This window comes from Ambystoma mexicanum, chromosome 1q (assembly GCF_040938575.1).
Source record: "Ambystoma mexicanum isolate Mex_15411 chromosome 1q, UKY_AmexF1_1, whole genome shotgun sequence".
NCBI classification, from domain to species: Eukaryota; Metazoa; Chordata; class Amphibia; order Caudata; family Ambystomatidae; genus Ambystoma; species Ambystoma mexicanum.
This window is the reverse complement of record NC_090922.1, coordinates 345,504,733-345,523,542: the sequence shown is the minus strand read 5'-3', so window position 1 is coordinate 345,523,542 and position 18,810 is coordinate 345,504,733. Positions and strand designations below refer to the sequence as shown.

The 18,810-nt window shown below is 46.8% G+C and overlaps 1 protein-coding gene across 1 annotated transcript in view; it reads right to left on the bottom strand.

The window, feature by feature from the left end:
* LSM14A (LSM14A mRNA processing body assembly factor) overlaps positions 1-18,810 on the bottom strand; it is a 777,373-nt gene that overhangs the window by 413,812 nt on the left and 344,751 nt on the right. Inside the window, exon 4 of the mRNA XM_069639395.1 lies at positions 11,545-11,664. Within this exon, the coding sequence (XP_069495496.1) occupies positions 11,545-11,664 (120 nt within the window). The remainder of the gene's footprint in view (positions 1-11,544; positions 11,665-18,810) is intronic.

Below are 18,810 nucleotides of genomic sequence, written 5' to 3'. Positions count from 1 at the left end.
ATCAGTCCTCTATCGCCAGGTCAGAGACCTATTAGCAATAACAGAGGAACCTTATTAGAGGGGACGGGCGTAGAGGAAAAGGGACTATGGTGGTCACATCGGTGAGTAACCTGGTTATACTCCTACCTCTCGTCCCCTTTCCTCCATACTTATGGGAGATTCCAAAGCACTCCTAACTGGAACTACGGGTGGATGAAAATACCCCTTATTGAAAAAGGTTCTTCAGCACAGCTTGAACAAACTGAGCACCAGCTCTCGAGCTCATGTCAAGACAATAATGCTTACCAAAAGCAGATGGGGAGGCCCAAGTAGCTGCCCTAGCGATGGACTCCCAGGGGACATACTTCTGAAAAGCAACTGCAGCTGCCTTGCCCCGCACCAGGTGTGAATGAATACCCTTAGGAGGTTTCAGCCCTTGGATGGTGAAAGACTCCGTAAAGCAAGCAGCGATACCGAGAAATCGTTGCCTTAGACGCCAGCTTACCCAGAGGGTTACCGAAAGTCACAAAAAGCTGAGAAGAACTTCTAAGCTCGGAAGTCCTGTCAAAGTAGAACTTAAGAGCCCTTCCGACATCAAGACAGTGCAGAACCCTTTCTGCCTCAGAGGTAGGGTTCGGAAAAAAGACCAGCAGGGAGATCGACTGATTCAGATGGAATTCAGTTACCACCTTTGGTAGAAAGGCAGTGTTTGTCCGTAGGACCACCTTGTCCTTGTGAAAAAGGAAGAAGGGATGCTCCACTGACAAGGCCTGGAGCTCACTCATTCGCCTTGCGGAGGTAACGGCGACCAGAAAGGACACTTTCCATGATAGGTACTTGAGGTCCACCGTGGCCATGGGTTCAAAAGGCTTGTGGCACAGCGCCATCAATGACTACATTTAGGTCCCACGACGGGTGCGGACTACGAACTGGAGGGTAGAGGCGTGTCAAGCCTGCAAAATGCCCCTGGGCGACAGTTACTCAAAGTAGGAACATTGGTCTGTGGAAAGAAAAACAGACTGCTGAAAGGTAGGTTCTGCAGGACAGAACGTTAACACCCGACTCTGCTAGGGAGAACACGAATGACAGCACAGTGTCAATCGTAGCCACCCTTGGGTCCAACTGCTTTCCCAAACACCAATGACAGAACCTGAGCCATTTACGTCTGTATTGGGATCTGGTCAAGGGTTTCCTGGCTGCCTGGATAATACGCATGTTATCCATAGACAAGTTAAGATGCTCTAAAGACCTGAATTCTGGAACCAATGCCACCAAGCTGAGCGATTGTGGGGAGCGGTGCCATATCTGCTGCTCCCTCTGATGAAGATCGGGGGTCTCTGGTAGCCTGCTCGGCAGATACACTGACAGATGTTGAAGTTCTGAGAACCAAAACCTGGCTGGCCACCAGGGGGCTATGAGTAGAAGGGAACAGTTCACCGAGTTCTTCAGCTTCCAAATTGCTCAATGGACTAGAGGCAGAGGCAGGAAGGCATAAGCTCTCATGTTGTGCCATGGAATCTCGAGAGCATCCCCCAGAGAGGAGGCTCCCAGCCCCCCTCTGAAAGCATACCGAGGAATCTTCCTGTTCACCGCCGTAGCGAAGAGATCCACCTCTGGTGTGCCCCAACGCAAGAAGACCCATCACTGCCTTCAACTCCCACTCGTAGCTGACCACTGTATGCCTGCTGAGGGCATCCGCCGTGATATTCAGCTGGCCCGGAATGTGTACTGCAAGCAGCCAGACACCATGAAGCACAGCCCACTCCCAAATCTGGATGGACAGTTCCACGAAGGGGGGGGAGGTGACTTCGCTCCCCCATGCTTGTTGATGTAATACATTGACACCACATTGTCCGCGCGTATGCGGACCACCTTGTTGGCAATGACAGGTCTGAACGTCTTTAGCGCTAGAAAGATCGCCAGAAGCTCCAAATGATTTACGTGCAGGAGCTTGTCCTGAGGTGACCAGAGGTCCGATACTTGTAGAAGATCCAACGTCGCACCCCACCCCAGGAGGGAGGAGTCCGTCGTTATCGTCACCATAGGAGTTGAAACCCGCACCCACCAACAGGTTGCTTAGAGATGACCACCATTCCAGGTCCACTCATGGAATTATCAGCTTGGAATCCGGGTCCACCGCCTGACGCCAGGAACTCCGAAGAGCCATCGGGGTCCGTCTCATCTTGTGACAAGCAAGAGGAAGAGCCAGCACACATGAGGCTTCATCTTTGTGAAGACACGTGGTGCCGAGCTGAGGCCAAAAGGAAGCACTCAAAACTGGAAGTGCTTCTCTCCCAAAGAGAAGCAGAGATATCTCCTGTGTGGGTTCGAAATCGGGATATCCATGTACGCATCCTGTAGATCCACCACGCTGAGCCAATCGCCCATCTGCAAGGAGGAGCGTATCTGGCTGGGAGTGATCATCTTGAATTTCTCTTGGGGTAGGAAAAGATTGAACTGGGAAAGGTCTAGGATGGTGCGCAGGCCAGCCTGGTTGGGTTTGGGCACCGTAAACAGCCAGGAGTAAAAGCCCTCCCCTCGCTCCCCAAGGGGAACAGGTTCCACAGCTCTGAGGTCCCGAAGTTTCTGAACCTCGGCTTTGAGGGAGGGCGAGCCCGACAGCTGAAAAGGAGGGATGGGGTAGGGGGTAGAGGTAAGCGGAAGACTGCCCGAGCCACTGACAAGACCCATCTGTCTTCTGTGATGGTCTGCCACGCCTCCCAATGAGATGCAATGCGTCCTCCCACCAGGGTCTCGTGCGAGTGCGGAAAATCCTCATTTAGTAGGTTTATCAGTGGCGGTGCCAGAGGAGGAGGATGAGGAATGGGAGAAAAAACACGTCCGTTGTTGCCTACGGCAGTCGTTCCCCACAGGGTTATCCACTCTGCGAGATTTTCAGTCGAGGAAGCCTTTAAAGCCAGAGGAAGGTTGACTTTGCGACAACAGTCTATGGGTTTTGAAAGGAGCCTTCACCAGGACAGACAAGGACTTAGCTGTCTGAGTGCTATCCTTCGTCTTGGCGAGCTCTACATCTGTTGTAGAATGAAAGAGCTCCTTCACATCGAACGGAAGGTCCAACACCTTATGCTGCACTTCTTTTGAGAATTTAATTGCATACAGCCATGCCTGCCGTGAGGTATCAACCCCCAGCATAAGGCCCTGAGCCGATGTGTCTACATGATGAGCCGCAGCCTCCAGGAGATCCTGGGCCAAGACCCTGGCGTTGGATAGGCCTCCTTTAAAGTCTTCCAGCTTCTCGACCGGGATAAACTCCGACAGACATTTCCACATCTGCATGTTAGCGCCGGCTAATATCAAATCAGCGTTGGCCTGCCTGAGCTGCAAGGCCGAGTTGGCGAAGATTTTCCTCCAGAGGGAGTCGAGGAGCTTGTCCTCCTTTCCCAGAACCTGAGTAGCCATTGTATTTGTTTATTTGATAACGCGCGCCAAGCCCTTGGGCAGCTGGGCGCAAACAATACAAGTAGACTCGAAACTTAGTTACAGCGCCTGACACAGGCTACTACAAAACAGAAGTGACTTACAACAAATGATACAAATGAAACAGTACATATAGGGTCATAATGTGTCAGCATTAGAAGGATACGGTATTAACATAAGTATATCATGATTAACTAGATAAGGGTGAGGTTCGATGTCGTTGTGCAGCCGCGAGAGTGTTCCTTCTAAATCTAGTGTAAGGTGATGGGCATCTGAGGTCAGGTGGGAGTATGTTCCATGATTGTACCGCTCTAACAGGGAAGCTAGATCCTCCTGCCATGGTTAGTTTAAATCTAGGGACTTCAAGTAGGAAGGTGTTGGCAGATCTCGGTCGGTTTGAGGTCTCCAGTTGATTCTTTCCACTAGGTAAAGGGGGTGCTTGATTCTTTAGGCATTTCGATGAGAGAAATAGTTTATCTTTAGCCAATGGGCCTTAGTCCGGTATTTGGAGATGTGTTCTCTGCGTGGGATATTCAAAGCTGCTCTTAGGGCGTTATTTTGTAATCTCTGGAGTTTGTCAATGACCGCCTTATTTGCTCCCGAGTATAGGGCGTTACAGTAGTCCAGTCTAGACATAAGGGCATTGGCCAGGGTGAGGCAACTGGCACTGGACAGGAATGGTCTGGCAGCACGGATGAATTTAAAGTATAGGTGGTTGTAGAGGCAAAGGTATTCACTTGCTTTTTAAGGGTGAGAGCTGAGTCAAGGTAAAAACCTAGAGTTTTTACCTCTCGCATAATCTTGATAGTATTATTGTCGATCTTAAATGAGGCATAGTCCGGGGTGAGTTTAGTTAGGTTATGGTCTGATCTGAGGAGCAGGATTTCAGTTGTATCGTTGTTCAGGCAGAGGCCATGGGTGGCCATCCATGCCTGAATGAGGATTTATATTTTATTCACCAAGGCCAGGTCGGCTTCATAGTTGCCCGAAAGGGGTATGAGGATCCGAGTGTCATCTGCATAGTTAGTGTAGGTGACACCCAGTCTGTCCAACTTGTCGAACAGTGGCTTGGTGAAAATGTTTTACATAGTAGGTGAGACACAGGAGCCCTGTGGGACTCCACATGTGATTTGGATGGGATCAGCACAGGTAGGTGGAAAAGACTCATGGTCTGGTTGGCTAGAAAGGATTGTACCCATGCTATAGCTTCCCCTGTGAAATTGGCAGCAAACTTGAGGTGGTTGCATAAGACTGCATGATCCACCAAGTCAAAGGCTGCTGACAAGTCCAGAAGGAGCAGCAATGCTGTTTCCCCACTATCCTTGAATTCCTCAATTTTAGTTATAAAATCTATCAAGGCTGTTTCGGTGCTATGGAGAGGACGGAAGCCCGATTGGCGAAAGCCTAGTAGATGGTTAGCTTCTAAGTATTCTTGAATTTGGAGATAGGCTACTCTATCGATTTTTAGTAGGAAAGGTACGGTGGTGATAGGCCTATAATTAGTTGGTATGGACAGATCAAGGGTTTGTTTTTTTAGTAGGGGGAGGACCCAAGGTTCTTTTAGGTTGGCCGGCACAATGTTGGATTTAAAAGAGGAGTTGATAAGCTTCGATATAAACGGGGCTAAATCTCTAGCTGCATCCTTTATTATTTGTGCTGGGCAGCTGTCGCCCTTACAGTTAGATGGCTTCAGTGAAAGGACAACCTTTTCAGTGTCGATGATGGAGATAGGTTTAAAGCTAACCGGCGAGATAGTATTAGGTTCAGTTGCTAGAGGTACTTGTTTATCAGTGGGAGGGAGTCCTTTTTATTAGTTATTTTGTGTTGGAGCGTGGAAATTTTATTCGATATGGCGTTCTGTATTTTAGTACACCATATCCTGTCCTTGGGGACCGTGTCAGTTGGTTGAATGGGGGATTCCATTTCTCAGAGGATGGCGAAGAGTTCCTTGTTATTAGATTTTGCATTAGTAATTCTGTCATTGATTGAGTTTTTGTATTGATGATTTCTGTCTTGTAATATTTGGAGAATTGGGTTAAGTTAGCTTTATTGTTGTCCATGGGCGAATTGCGTCAGATAGTTTGGAGTTTTTCTGTTTTCTGATGTCCTTAAATTGGGGTGTGAACCACGCGTTAAGATGGGCTTCTTGCTTAGCTTTGCAAAGTTTGGGTGGTGCGATAGTATCTAGTGTGTGAGACATGGCTTTATTAAAGGTGTCTACTAGCGTATCTGGGTCAGTATTATTTTCCAGGTCATTAATAATGGGCAGGAGGAGGGGGATGAGTTTTTCTGTAGTAATGTCTTTTTTGCTTCTGGTGGGGAGTGGTGGTATCATTTTGATAATTTTAGGGCTAAGGAGATCAAGTGTGGCAGTGAAGTTTATTAGATAGTGGTCAGTCCATGGTTGAGGGATGATGTCAGTAATGACTATGTTGCAGTTAAGTTTGGATACCCAGTCGAGGGTTCTGCCTTTAACGTGTGTGGAGGTGAGGACTTTTTGGGAAAGCCTGTAGTCATTTAGAATGGCTGATAGAGAGGGCATTTTTGTTATCTGGCTCATTAAAGCCAATGTTAAAGTCGCCCAACAACAACGTTTGCAAGTGGGTTCGATTATTGTTAGCTATGAGGGTGGTAAGGTCGTCTTCAAAGGTTCCCAAGGGACCTGGGGGCCTATAGATCAAATGGATAGTTAGCGTGCGGTTATTAGAAAGTTGCAATTTTGCTGAGAGTACTTTGCAGGAAGCACAGGGAGGTGAGGTGATGAGTCTGATAGGCAGAGTAGTTTTAGCGATGATGGCTAGGCCACCACCTTTAGCATTGGGTCCATCTACTCTGTGGATTTGGTAGTTGTCAGGTACGGCTAGCATCAGGGACGGTCCTGCTGCCTCATGGAGCCAAGTTTCTGTTCTGGCAAGGAGGTTGATATTATCGTTTAGTATGTCAGCAATTTCAGTGGCATGGGCTACCATGGATCTGGCATTGATAAGGGATCCAATAAGTGACAAAGTATTCTTAGGAGTGTGATTACTTACAGGTTTGTCTATGTGTGTATTTGGTCTCTGATGTTTCTTTTTCTGAGAGTAAGTGGGTCTTGGGGTCGGAATGAAAGGTTTTGTGTCTTGAGTTTGCTTATCCAAGTGGGTCTGTGTAATTGGGAGTCTAACAGTATTATTTACACGATTTCTTTTGGGTTCATATATGCAAGGTAGTCTTGACCTAGGTCTCAAGTTTCTGTCTGTGGGGGGCTAGTGTTGTAGGTACCAAAGGCCATGATAGTAGTTAGTAGGGTCACAACGGTCAGGTTTCTACACATGGTAGTTAGAGTGGTTAAGGGGTCAAGTGACTTCCCTTACTTTGCTGAAATTATCTGGCTAGGCTAAGGTGTCGCAATGTAGGTTTGGTGTGGCAGGTTGTAACCAAGGGGTTCACCTAGTGGTATGGGTCATGGAGTATGCCAATAGGGCCGTGTAGCAGGTGTGTGCTGTTTCGTGGAAGAGGATGCTGCAGGACTGGACTCCAAAGTGGCCGCAGCCACTACTGTGGAGGGGGGTGGGGGAGGGGAACAAGACGACAGGGCCACCTCTTCCGAAGAATGCAGCCTGTATCTCGCATCAATTTTCTTATTGACAAAGAGTCCAGAGTGTGGCTTTTCCCAGACCCTGCGGACCTCGGCCAGAACGTCCTTCTGCAAGAACAGTCTGGTATGCTGCAAGGGAGACAGCGTGAACGCCCCAGAAAGCACGCCCTGCTGCGGAGCGGATGCCTCAGGCACTGGAACATTTAAGAAGTTCATCATGTCCAGTACCCAGTCATGAAAAGCTCAGAGCGGGGAAGGTGGTCGCTGTCCTGATCGCCTTGCGCGTCATCCGACAGATCAAGATCCTGCTGAGCCGTGTCAGGCGCTGCCTTGTCCACAGGGGACAATGGAGGCAAAGGCGGAAGAGTCAGGGAAGGCACTGTAGGCAAGGGAGGCGCCGGCGGAACCACCGGAGGAACAGGTGGAGCCGGAGGCGCAGGAGGACATATTTCCATAAAGAGCCCTTTGAAATCCTCCCTCATGAGGTCGGTACGCATAAGCGTTTGAAATTAACCAAAAAAAGCGTCCTCCGGGGACTGTTTCGGAACCTGAGGCGGCCTCTCATGAGGTGGACAAATCTAGGCACGCAACGGGGAAGGGTGCCATACTGGCCCCTCCACCGACGTATCCACATAAATCAACGGTGCCGACCCTGTAGGCAACGAAACATTGTGCGGAAGAGGCATCCGAGCGTTCGTCGTAAACTGGCCGATAAGGATGCGCACAAGGGACTATGTTCACCCAAGGGACCAAGCCCTACACCTGAGGCCGATGGAGTAGTTGTAGGGGTAGCACCCAAAATGGCCGCCGCTGTCGTGGCGGGAACGGGCGCCATTTTATCCTCATCTGAGGGGAACTGCGGCACGTGAGGAAGTGAGGCAGGGGTCCCAGTCGATGATCAGTGGTGTTAACTTTAGCCTTAACATAAGGGACCTCGGCAGAGCTGGTACTCTAAACCTGGAATCTTTTTGTGACATACCAACCGCCAAATTAGCCTTCGAAGGAAGGACCTCGGCACTGCCGGTAAAAGAAGAACTTTGCTTCTTTGCCCCCTCAACCGGTCTGGTGTTGCCGCAAGAGCGGGAACGGTGCGAAACAGCTTTCACTGACAAGGCCTTGCCAGGCCTCTCAGAACTGTTGGTAGCTTTAGCATCTGGACGAGGGACATCTGACCCAGGTCCAGTAACAGCCTTATCTGCGCGGGCCTCGAACATCCGTTCGGTGACAGCAAGCCCACCCAAGGCCTCGGGGCGCAACCCGGTCTTATTTTTGAGGGAAGCCGACAGGCCTCAGAGCGCGCTCGGGTACCCCACGACTCAGTACAACTGGGTCCACAAACAGCCCCCAAAGGAGGGGCCTCGGTGCGTGCTCCGGTATCCACAGGCCCCTTACGGAGACCCTCAGAGAAAACTGGTATAATTATTAGGCCCAACTGGCACCTCTGGGCGAACCCCGGTGACAGAGCGATCAACGCCCCTCCCGGCCCGAGAGGAACCTGGAAAGGTATCCCCCGGCCGGAGTGCTCTGAAAAGTAAAGAACTTAACAGGCGTTTTCTCTTGTCGCCGATGAACGCCTGAAAATGTGAAGGAGGAGTTCATCGGAACACCTCCTCCCAACGCCCCAACCGACGTTGAAGTGCCCGGACCGAAAGGGAGTCGCAGTAAAAACAGGAATCCCAATGGTGATCCGGACCCAAGCACTCTAAGCAAAGAGGATGGGGATCCGCCCTCGCGCAATGACGGTGACATGATGAGCAGTCTGGAAAGTCATGTTTGAACGACAGACTAGTACACGATCGCTAGCGCGAGCCAGAGAGGAAAAAGGGAAGAAAACCTTCCGAGGATGCAAGTGTGTCCAGTCCCGAACGAGCGGAGAAAAGGACTGATGGGCAATGGGCAGGGCTGAGCCAAGGTGGGCGGGGTTACGGCCACGTGCCAGGCCCTGCGCAGAAAGAGGAAGGACACATTTTTGAAAAACTGTTTTTTTTGGATGCTTTTTACAAAGTGCTCCGGTCCCGACGGAGAGATGTCCCATAAGTATGGAGGAAAGGGGAGGGGACATAGGAGTAAATAGGAAACCAACCTTTGGTAAAAGTCTGTACTACACAGGTTGGTAGCTTGATTGAGCAGCCAGGCTCATCTCAAGAGGGGTCAATGTGAGCTGTAGGCGAGTTACAGAGATTCAAGTGACATGTATTCAAATAAACATTTACACAAGGTTTCTTGATCAATTATACATTTATCAGTTAGAGTAAGACTTCTTCAGAAGGGAACAATATAGTCATAACACTCAAATATACTTTACAAAATACACACTCTTAATATCTCTAAATCAGGGAGTGCCCTTTTGGGATGGCCCACAGACACAACCTACACCATCAAGTGACTACAATAGTTAGGGTGCTGGGGACAATATATCACTGTTGTATTTTGAATCATTTAGGAGTAGTCAAAGGAAAAAAGGTTATTAGAACATACAAGCAACCACAAATATTCTTAAACAGGCCAATACTTTCAGGTTCCACACCAAGTCATTCAGTGAAACAAGCTACGCCAAAGTCAATGGTCAAAAGTCTATGTGAACTGAAGTACTTCTTTACAGGTAAGAAAAGTCTTTCCACAATGTTTTAGAAATCTGAAGAAAAAGAAGAATCAATGTAGGGCCACAAGCTGTTAGACATGCGAGTACTAGAAAATGCAAGCGACTCTACAGCCAGAGGCAAGTTCTCAGACTTTTACAGTACCTTGGTATTGAAGAAAAAGTGCAGCAGATGACTTCTGTTCCTGATCAGCTCTGCAGATTTCACTCTTCCTGGGCCTCAGTCGTGGGGACAAGAGGGATGACTTCTGGGGACTCCTGCAATGAGACGGTCACCACTCGCAACCGGCAATCTTCCAACAAGTGGCTGTGCAGTGTTTCAGCTCCTCGTGTCGGTCTACCGCAAATAGCAACACCACGGTTCCTGGCTGTCGAGATGGGCTTTCCTTGCTTCTGGGGTCCCACATTGTTGAGGGGGCTCAGGTTCAGTCAGTCCTGCTATCTGGGAGTCTGGAGGATCTTCCTGGAGCTCTTGGCCAGCTAAAAAGCAACACACAATCTGATGTTCCTCTCCCTGGCATTTGTTTCCAGCAGCAACTCTATGGAAATTCAAGCAGCTCCGAGAGAATGTCCAGGTGGCTTACTTTGGAGTTTATTGGTCCCACCAACTCAAGGGGAGAAATCGTCCTTGCAGGGGCTTTCTCTGTCGATACGAATTTGTAGTTTCAGCATCGCAGCAGGGCTTCACCGGGCAAACCAACAGTCCAGGAGTTGCAGCAGGCATCCTCAAGTTCTTCTTCGGTTCCTTTGTCCAGTGGTCGACTGCTTTCCAAACCAAAAGCCTTGCCTTTTATTCAGGTTTCTCCCATTCATTCCAGCCTAGCAGTCAGTCAACCAGCTGGGTGGCTGTCCTTGCCTGACAGTCAGCCAGCCAATCACTACAGAGTGCATTTGGGTTTCCTTGGAGACCAAGCACAGGGAATTTCGGGCACCTCCCACACTTCCTGCCCACCCCAGACACCCTGGAGCCAGAGGCAGGCTTCACTTGTGAATCCTGCCAAAGGAAAAACTAACAAAGGGACCAAACCTGGTTTGGCGCGCAGAATAATCTCAAGAAGGACCTTTCCACAAAGAAATGGCGAAAAAAGAAGACCAAGACCATTTTGAAAAAAATGGCACCCTTGGGTGCTTTACTGCAGCTACGAACGCAGCCCACAATAAATGCACACCACAGAAGTTAAAAGTAAACCACTGCCACCAGCTATTCATGGAGGAAAGGGTAACAAAAATGTTACATGAGAAGCTAGACAAAGGGGATACTAAGTAACCCCTCCAGCACCCTATTGTAAAATAGTGTGCTGGGTCTAGAAAGTTGCAAAAGTAGAGCCAATTTCACTTTACTGCTCTGGGAAACAGTAGTTCATCCCAGCGAAGGTATTTAAACCTCTGGGAAATCTGGAAGACTTCCCTGTGACACTGCACTGAAGGTACGGTGCGACACAATGTGAAAGATGATGCCTATGGAGTTTGTCAGGCTCCATAACCAAAGAAAACAAGTGTTCAAAATCACATAAAAATACGAGAGTGGGAAAAAAGGGTCTCTCTCTCCAGATAAAGAAATAAAGTTCTCAAAACCCAGCAAAGTTGCTGGGGGCCTCTAAGGAGGAGGAGAATTGTCACAATTCTGAGAATTCTACCTAACATGCTCCTAGCTCATTTACAGGGCTAAACATTTGTAAGCTTTGCAAGGTTGTGGCTTCAGCAGAAAGAAAGAACTATGCTTGCCTTCATGGTCTTTTTTTTTAGTTTCTATAGTGTTGAGAAAGGAAAATCAATGAGATTTTAGTCCTTGGGACTTCGAGATACCTTAAGTAAGGCAGTCTAACTTGTATCCAACACTGAACAGGTTCTCTTTAGAAATCGGTATCTCATACTGCACTAGGGAGTTGTGTTCCGTGCAAACTCTAAGTACTACAAAACCAACTCGCACCAGCAAAACATTTCAACGTACCTTGCACCAACTGTGTTTTTACTGATCTGGCATCAGATGTAAATGCAGAACCCACAGCACTACTTTGGGATATACTTCCAGTGGTTGTAGTTTCTGTTCCAAAAGACGTTAAAGAGCTCCCTGATAAAAACGAAAAACATTTCATTAGCAGAAAGGTTTACATGCGAAGCAAGCATAAATCCAAAAGAAAACTATTTGGACACTAAATGGACTAAGGTTGAAGTACAGATAAAGACATTTCATACAATGGCAAGTCAATTGACAATTTTCTGTTTGCAAATTGATTTTAGCTCCAAGACAAAACCCTTAACGTTGCCAAGTACTCCAATTCAGATTGCAAATGGAGGGAGTTGTAAATGCATAATTTGCACAATATATGCACAGCTCATACAAATCACCTGCACATAACTGCATAACATACCAACAGATTGAAGGCTAAACAGCTTCATTTGATCATGCAAAATGAGTGACCACGAGTAGAGTAAGATACTGATGAGATCGCTCACCAGTTCCGGTTATGACCATTGTAGTGTCCTCACTACTGCTTGGTTCATGAACAGTATCTAAAACATTTGTTCACAGTAGATTTCTGGAGAAATGAATTGTATGATAAATCTAGAGAATTTTGACATTCGAAATCTGACATCCAGGCTCTTAAACGAAGAACATTACTGTTCAAAAACAGATGAGTGATGTTGATAGAGGCGAACTCAATAGAGTCATGAACATGGTCTGTCTAGTTGACCAAAATGCATCTGCTTCAGTCTCTGCTCCTTCAGTTGTAAAGGGATATGCGATTAAAGATCACCATTAAGAAGATTAAGAGGCATACTCAAATTTTTGGGGGTAGATTCATATACTTTACATAAAGCTTACTTTCATTCATTTTATTTATGAACTAAGCAATAGTTATCGCTACAATGGTCATAACCAGAAGTGGCGAGTGACCTCAGTGTCTTCGATGTTGGCATTGTATACCTGGTATGGCGCTTCCCAGATTGCTAGTACAGACCAAATACTTTTTGATTGAATGAATTATATTAAGTGTTACTGAATAATAATAGTGCCCACTTGCAATATCGAAAAGGGACCACAAGCAGGTAATACAAATTAGGTTAACATCTGCAAACTGACAAATGCCACAGAAGTCTAATGACTTGCAATGGTTGGAAACCCCATTTGCTCAATTTTTTTTATTTTAAAGTTGCCCCCTTTTCAGGCCAGATGGAAGGAAAATATGTATTTCAATGATTGCAAAATGTTTTCAAAAAAGTATTTAGTCCTGGAATAATACCCCTGGGGGAAACCAGGGGAGGTGAATTCCCGTTATGACACATGGTGCACCTATGCACACACTTCCTCCTGGCAGCAAAGATTGCTATGGCCCGGCTATGGAAGAAAGCAGAGGTTCTTCTACACCGCTCTGGTTGTCTAAATGTTGGGAAATCGTAGTGGCGCAAAAGATTACAGCGATTCCCTCTGGGTATTGGACCTCATTCCTAAACACTTGGGCACCTCTTATGGACTACTCAGAAAGATAACCAGCTCTCACCAGAAGACCCCCGCTAACACGCTGGCTGCAAAGCGATCCGTACTACAACACAGATGGTGAGAGGTAGAGGTAACTAAAAACAATATACAGAGATACGGAGAAGTGGGGCAATCCCTGACCGCCCCTAATGTCGCCTACCCTGTAGTGGACTGTGACGCGGGTTGAGTACCCAGCTTAATAACAAATCGCTTAACTGAATGCCATGTTGTCAGTGTACATGTATGCCTTTGTTGAAATGCTTAATAAAATGTATTGTTGAAAAACAAATAGTATTCAGAGCTTTTGTTTACTGGCATTTTCAATAAACGGAAGAGGTTTTGCACTTTTACTAGTTGCCCTGTGCACAAGTCTCCCATTTTATGCAGAATTGACAATTATATCAACTGTCTGTGCAAGGCAGACACGGAAAAGCTAGTAAATTCACTAAAAAGTGTGCAACTTGCTCTCAAGCCTCCTTGACAAAATCATGTTTCGGCATCAAAGCACGAACAGGGGAAATACTGCAGAAGTGCATGGTTGCAGTACACTAGTTTTCCTACGTTAAGCAATTACAGGTAAAATGCTAACGAGAAACAAGTGAAAACATTTAAAATACAAGCAGTTTAATAAGAGTTCAAGTAAATCAAAAATATCAGCAAGATCGTGCAGCTAATATGAAACGTATTCTACTGCAATCTCAGCAGCACAAATGTTTTTCAGTCTTGCACTGCATTTGTCATGAGCTACTTACATGACATTTGATTTTATGACTAACCATGCTCTATTTTGTAAAAACCACTTAACTGTTGATCTCACCAAGTGACAGGAGCCAACTTAACTCTTCATAAAGAGTGCCTGTTGGCACGGTTTCACTATACTTTACTTCTAGCCGAGCTGTAAACTATTTCATTACTAGATGGTTCCAAGAGGCTGGCACTTCGGTTATTCAATATTTGTACAGTGCCTATTGCCATTGTTATGGCTTTGAAGCGATATGGGGTGGAAGGCCGTATTTGACACAAAACTAAAAAGAGCAATACACTGCATGCAAATATTAATTATAATTCGGTGGCTGCTCAATTACTAACAGGGATGCCCATTTTAAAACCCAATAATTATGCAGAGCATTGGTCCAGGCACAGAGATGACTTAAGTCGGTGGTGTTAGGGTGAATTCTCATTTCTGTGCTAATTCCCTTCAACCTTCAATACCCTGAACTTTAGGACTTTTTAATTTTAACCCTGAAACGAGTGAGACCTTTTTCTCACTCTCCCATGTGTTTTGACCTGATTTGGATTATGTGTTTCCACTATTTTTGGAGTCTGACAAACTCCATAGTATCTACTTTTTGTATGGTGACTCACAGCACCTTTAGTGCAGTGTCAGAGAGAAATCCTTTAGATTTCCCATAAAGTTTAAATACCTTTTCTTGTGTGAACTACTGTTCCCAAGAATAGTAAAGTGAAATTGGCTTTACTTTTTCTTTGTAAGTCCAGCACAAACCATTTTATGTAGAGTGCTGAGGGAGCGTGGGGCTGGGTGGCGTTCAAGGGTGGGGGCGTTTGGGGTTTACCTAGTAGCCCCTTATCCTACATTTGCATGTAACATTGTGCAAGTTACCCTCACTACTTTAAATGGCTGGTGGCAGTGGTTTAATTTTCCAACCTGCTGTTTGAGTGACAGCCTAGACTATGCATGAATGGGAGAAACCTGCTTAAAAGGCAAGGTTTTTGGGACTAGAGGCAGAGAATTGCCTGATGAAGCCATGCTGCTGTGCTGAAACTCCTTTTCTGATTGACAAGAAAAGCTCCGGGAGGGACGTTTTCGCTTGGGTTTGTGGGACCAACTAACCCAGAGACAAACTCCACTCGACGACCATCCCTGATTGGATGTACTTCTTCGCTGCAGTAAGAACCAAGTGCCAGGGGTTAAGAAATCTGTAGTGGAGTGCAATGTCTGCAATCATGCCAGAAGCTCCAGGAGTCTCCCAAGTGCCCTACAGAAGCAGGACAACCAGAGTGCAGGACAAGGAGTGAAGGACAAGGAGTGAAGGACAAGGAGTGAAGGACAAGGAGTGAAGGACAAGGAGTGAAGGACAAGGAGTGAAGGACAAGGAGTGAAGGACAAGGAGTGAAGGACAAGGAGTGAAGGACAAGGAGTGAAGGACAAGGAGTGAAGGACAAGGAGTGAAGGACAAGGAGTGAAGGAAGCTCAACCGGTATCTGAGATCCGCGGTGGTGCAGTTTACTGCACGCTGTAACCGTGAAGTGCCGCTCATCCGTAAAGAGCCCGTAACTGCAGACAACCTCCAAATTGGTGCCGCAGGAGTCCTCCAGAAGTCCTCTTGTCTCCACAACTGAGGCTCAGGAACCCGGGATCTGCATCGCTGCAACAGGACAGACTCCAGCAGGACCACTCTTCTTCAAACCAGAGGTACTGACTTGGGTACTTGCCTCAGTGTCTTTAGCTGTGCTTTTCTCAGTTGAGACTTACATTGGGCTACTTTTGTTGGAGTGGATTTCACAAATGTAACAGCTTGCAACACTACACGTTATTTCTACAAAACTCTCAAACTTTGCTCAAGACATATCATCTAATAAGTGATTGTGCTCCAATTGACTTTAGCTGTCCTGGCTACCTGCAGGCTCTTCTGAGGGACAGAAATCAGTCCTTGGACTAGAGGTGGTAACTTGTTTGACTGTTCGCTGGGAAAGGCTCGTCAAGATCTCATTGGAAGATTAATTGTCCTCACCTATACTGAACTTGTTTTAGACTTGTTCCTTTCTTTAACCTTTTCTTTCTGCAACCTCAAAATCTGCAAAATTAGTGATATGTAAATGCAATTACTGTAAATTAAGTCACCTCCGGGTGTACGAAGTGTGTGAAAAGCATCCCTAAAGAGTATCTACCAAACTTGTGCTGATTCTAAAAAAGTATTTTAAAGTATATTTGATTGTTACATATGTTGCCCTTTTTAAAGTACACTTATTTAAAAACTGAAGATTTATAACAAACTTCGAGTGTTAGTATTACTTGGCTACTTGTATTTGCGAATGTCATCTCTACAGCTCACATTTACCCCCTCGTGAGCCAAGCCTGGCTGCTCTCACACACTACCAATTGTGTAGTAAAGGCTTATAAGAAAAGGTGGGTTACCTAATACCAAGAGGACAAGTGTTTAGTCTCACACACTGTTACTACATCAATCCTTAACTAACAGGTGTCTATGTGACAGCTTGAAGACATTTTTTGTGGTATTCTGCTGTATTTTACAGGTTGCAGTGCAAGAGGGAAAATTGATATTATAAATAATCCATCAACCCCTAGGTCACACCTTTCTAAAGCTGAGGGCTCTGCTATACTCTAAATATTTACAATGCAACTCTGGGATCTGTAGTCCAACCAGTACAAGATAGCAAGGGGAGTGGTCTAGGCTAAGTCTCAAGAGGCGTTGATCTTGTAAGGGGTCCACAATGAGCACACAGCAACGCAGTCAAGGAACACACTTAGACAAACGGGTATAAAAAGACTGCTTTACTTATGGGCAAATAACGAAAAAAAGACTACGAACAGGTAATACTACCACAAAACCCAAATAATAGATATATACACAATCACTGGAGTAGGGCAAAATACATAAACCCCTGAAAAGGAAGGTACAGATTAGTATAAGCACTACAGGTCTACAGAGAAACTCCCAACTTCAGTAGTCCATCCCTAAAATTTATGGGACTTTGTGCCCAAAAGTTCAGCAACGATCCATAGTTTTGTGAAGCTAGAAAAAAATGAAGGTAGGGTCTCTGGGGTCCAATTAAGTGTTAGGGGACAAGTTAAACTAACAAACATGATCCTAACTTTCGGAGTGCTCATGCAAACAAGCAGTGGCAAAGCCAAACTATTACAAATGTTAATCAAAGTCAGCAGAACTTTTTAAAAATGGGAGTTAGGGGTTTTGGTGAATATCACTACAACTCACCCCGTACTCCGATTCTTTGTAGGACTAGGAATTGGCAGGTCTGTTGAAGAGGGTCCAAGGTTGCTTTTCGCGCCAACAGCCCAAGTACTTGATCCCCAGAAGTTGTAGGTTAAATTATTTCTCAGTTTGGCGACTAATGCTGGTGCAAAGGTCTTCCAGTTGAAAAATGAAAATAACTACGTAGGGCCACTCTCAGGACAGAACTGGATGCAAGTAAGCAGTTTCAGACAACAGCCACCAATGCACAGCAATGCAAAGGGATTCACTTGCCATGGTCAGATTTTGCCTCCCATCTCTGGTCCCCTTGATGCTAGGGCCAGGACATTTCAAAGGGGTAAGTCTTGTTGCACAAGCCGAAGATCCCCCAAGTGCCAGGTCTTTCTGAAGGCGGCTCTTTGCAGGACTGAGCCAACGTCGAGAATGGATGTTTCCTCCACTCCAAGGGTCCCAGCTCCCTCGCAAGAATGCCGAGATCTTCCACAGGGCAGGCGACGCTTACAGATGCACTGCAAAAAGCAGGTCAGATGCAAAAATAAAAGCAAAAACTTTGGGGGCCATAGAAATGGAAAGAAAGGTGCTGTAAAGATAAATCTTTAACAAAACCCTCTGGGGATGAGGAATGTCCAAAGAAGAACACCCACCCACATTCCCTTCCCCATAGGTCTGACATGTTAATTGGTTATATATGAAGTGAACAGGGCAATTATATACAGCTTGAAGAGGACTGCTGCAACTCCTGGACTGTTGGTTTGCCCGGTGAAGCCTTGCTGCTGTGCTGAAACTCCAAATTCGTATTGACAGAAGCCCCTGCAAGGACGACTTCTCCCCTTGAATTGGTGGGACCAATCAACTCCAAAGAAAGCCACTTGGACATCCTTCTCGGAGCTGGTTGAATTTCCAGAGTTACTGCTGGAAACCTTATAACCAGATTGTGTGTGTTGCTTTTAAGCTGGCCTACAGCTCCAGGAAGAACCTCCGGACTCCCAGGAAGCAGGACTGACCGAGCCTGAGCCCTAACAGAGTGCAGTAGCTGTAGCAGCCTCGGTGCATATGCTGGTGGAAGTACCCTGGCCGGTCCCTCCCGCGCAGGTGGAGTCCCTGGAACTTATCGGCCCTACCTTGGACCTGGGACCATGCTTCACAAAGTTCTTGAGATCCTCTGGAGGCGATTTCAGGAAGAGCTCCTGCCACTTGAAACACCTGTGTATAGGTGCGTTATAAATGCCATATCATATCACCTGGCTAGTCTGTTCTTCAGCGCCTTCGAGGACAGCGAGTCACACGCCGAACATGATTGCCAACTGTGGTCTGGGCCAAGGCAATGTAAGCAGAGGGCTTTGGGGTCTGAAGTTGGGAAGAGCCTGTTGCTCGATGGACACCTGCTGAACCCTGTAGAAGTCGACATACGCCGGGGAGGAGCGTGACTCCTGTGGACCGAGTACCTGAATGATAAGACAAAAAAGACAAAGTATCCGCGCGTGGAATCGCATGGCCGAAGCCAAACCTGGGAGCGCTGGTGAATTCGGCCTGCTCCCGTCGACGTGGAAAAGGGGACCGAGGTGTGGCGCCGGAGGGCGGAGTCAGGGCAGCGCATACTCCCAGGGCTGTGCCCCGTACGCCTCTAAATTTAAACGGGAAGAATATTTTTCTGGTGAAAAAGGGTCTGTCTCCTGTCCCTTGGAAGGGACACCCTTGCAGAACGGAGGAAAGGCTTCACCCACCGCATTAACATGCTTAGACCTAACAAATGAAGCACCCT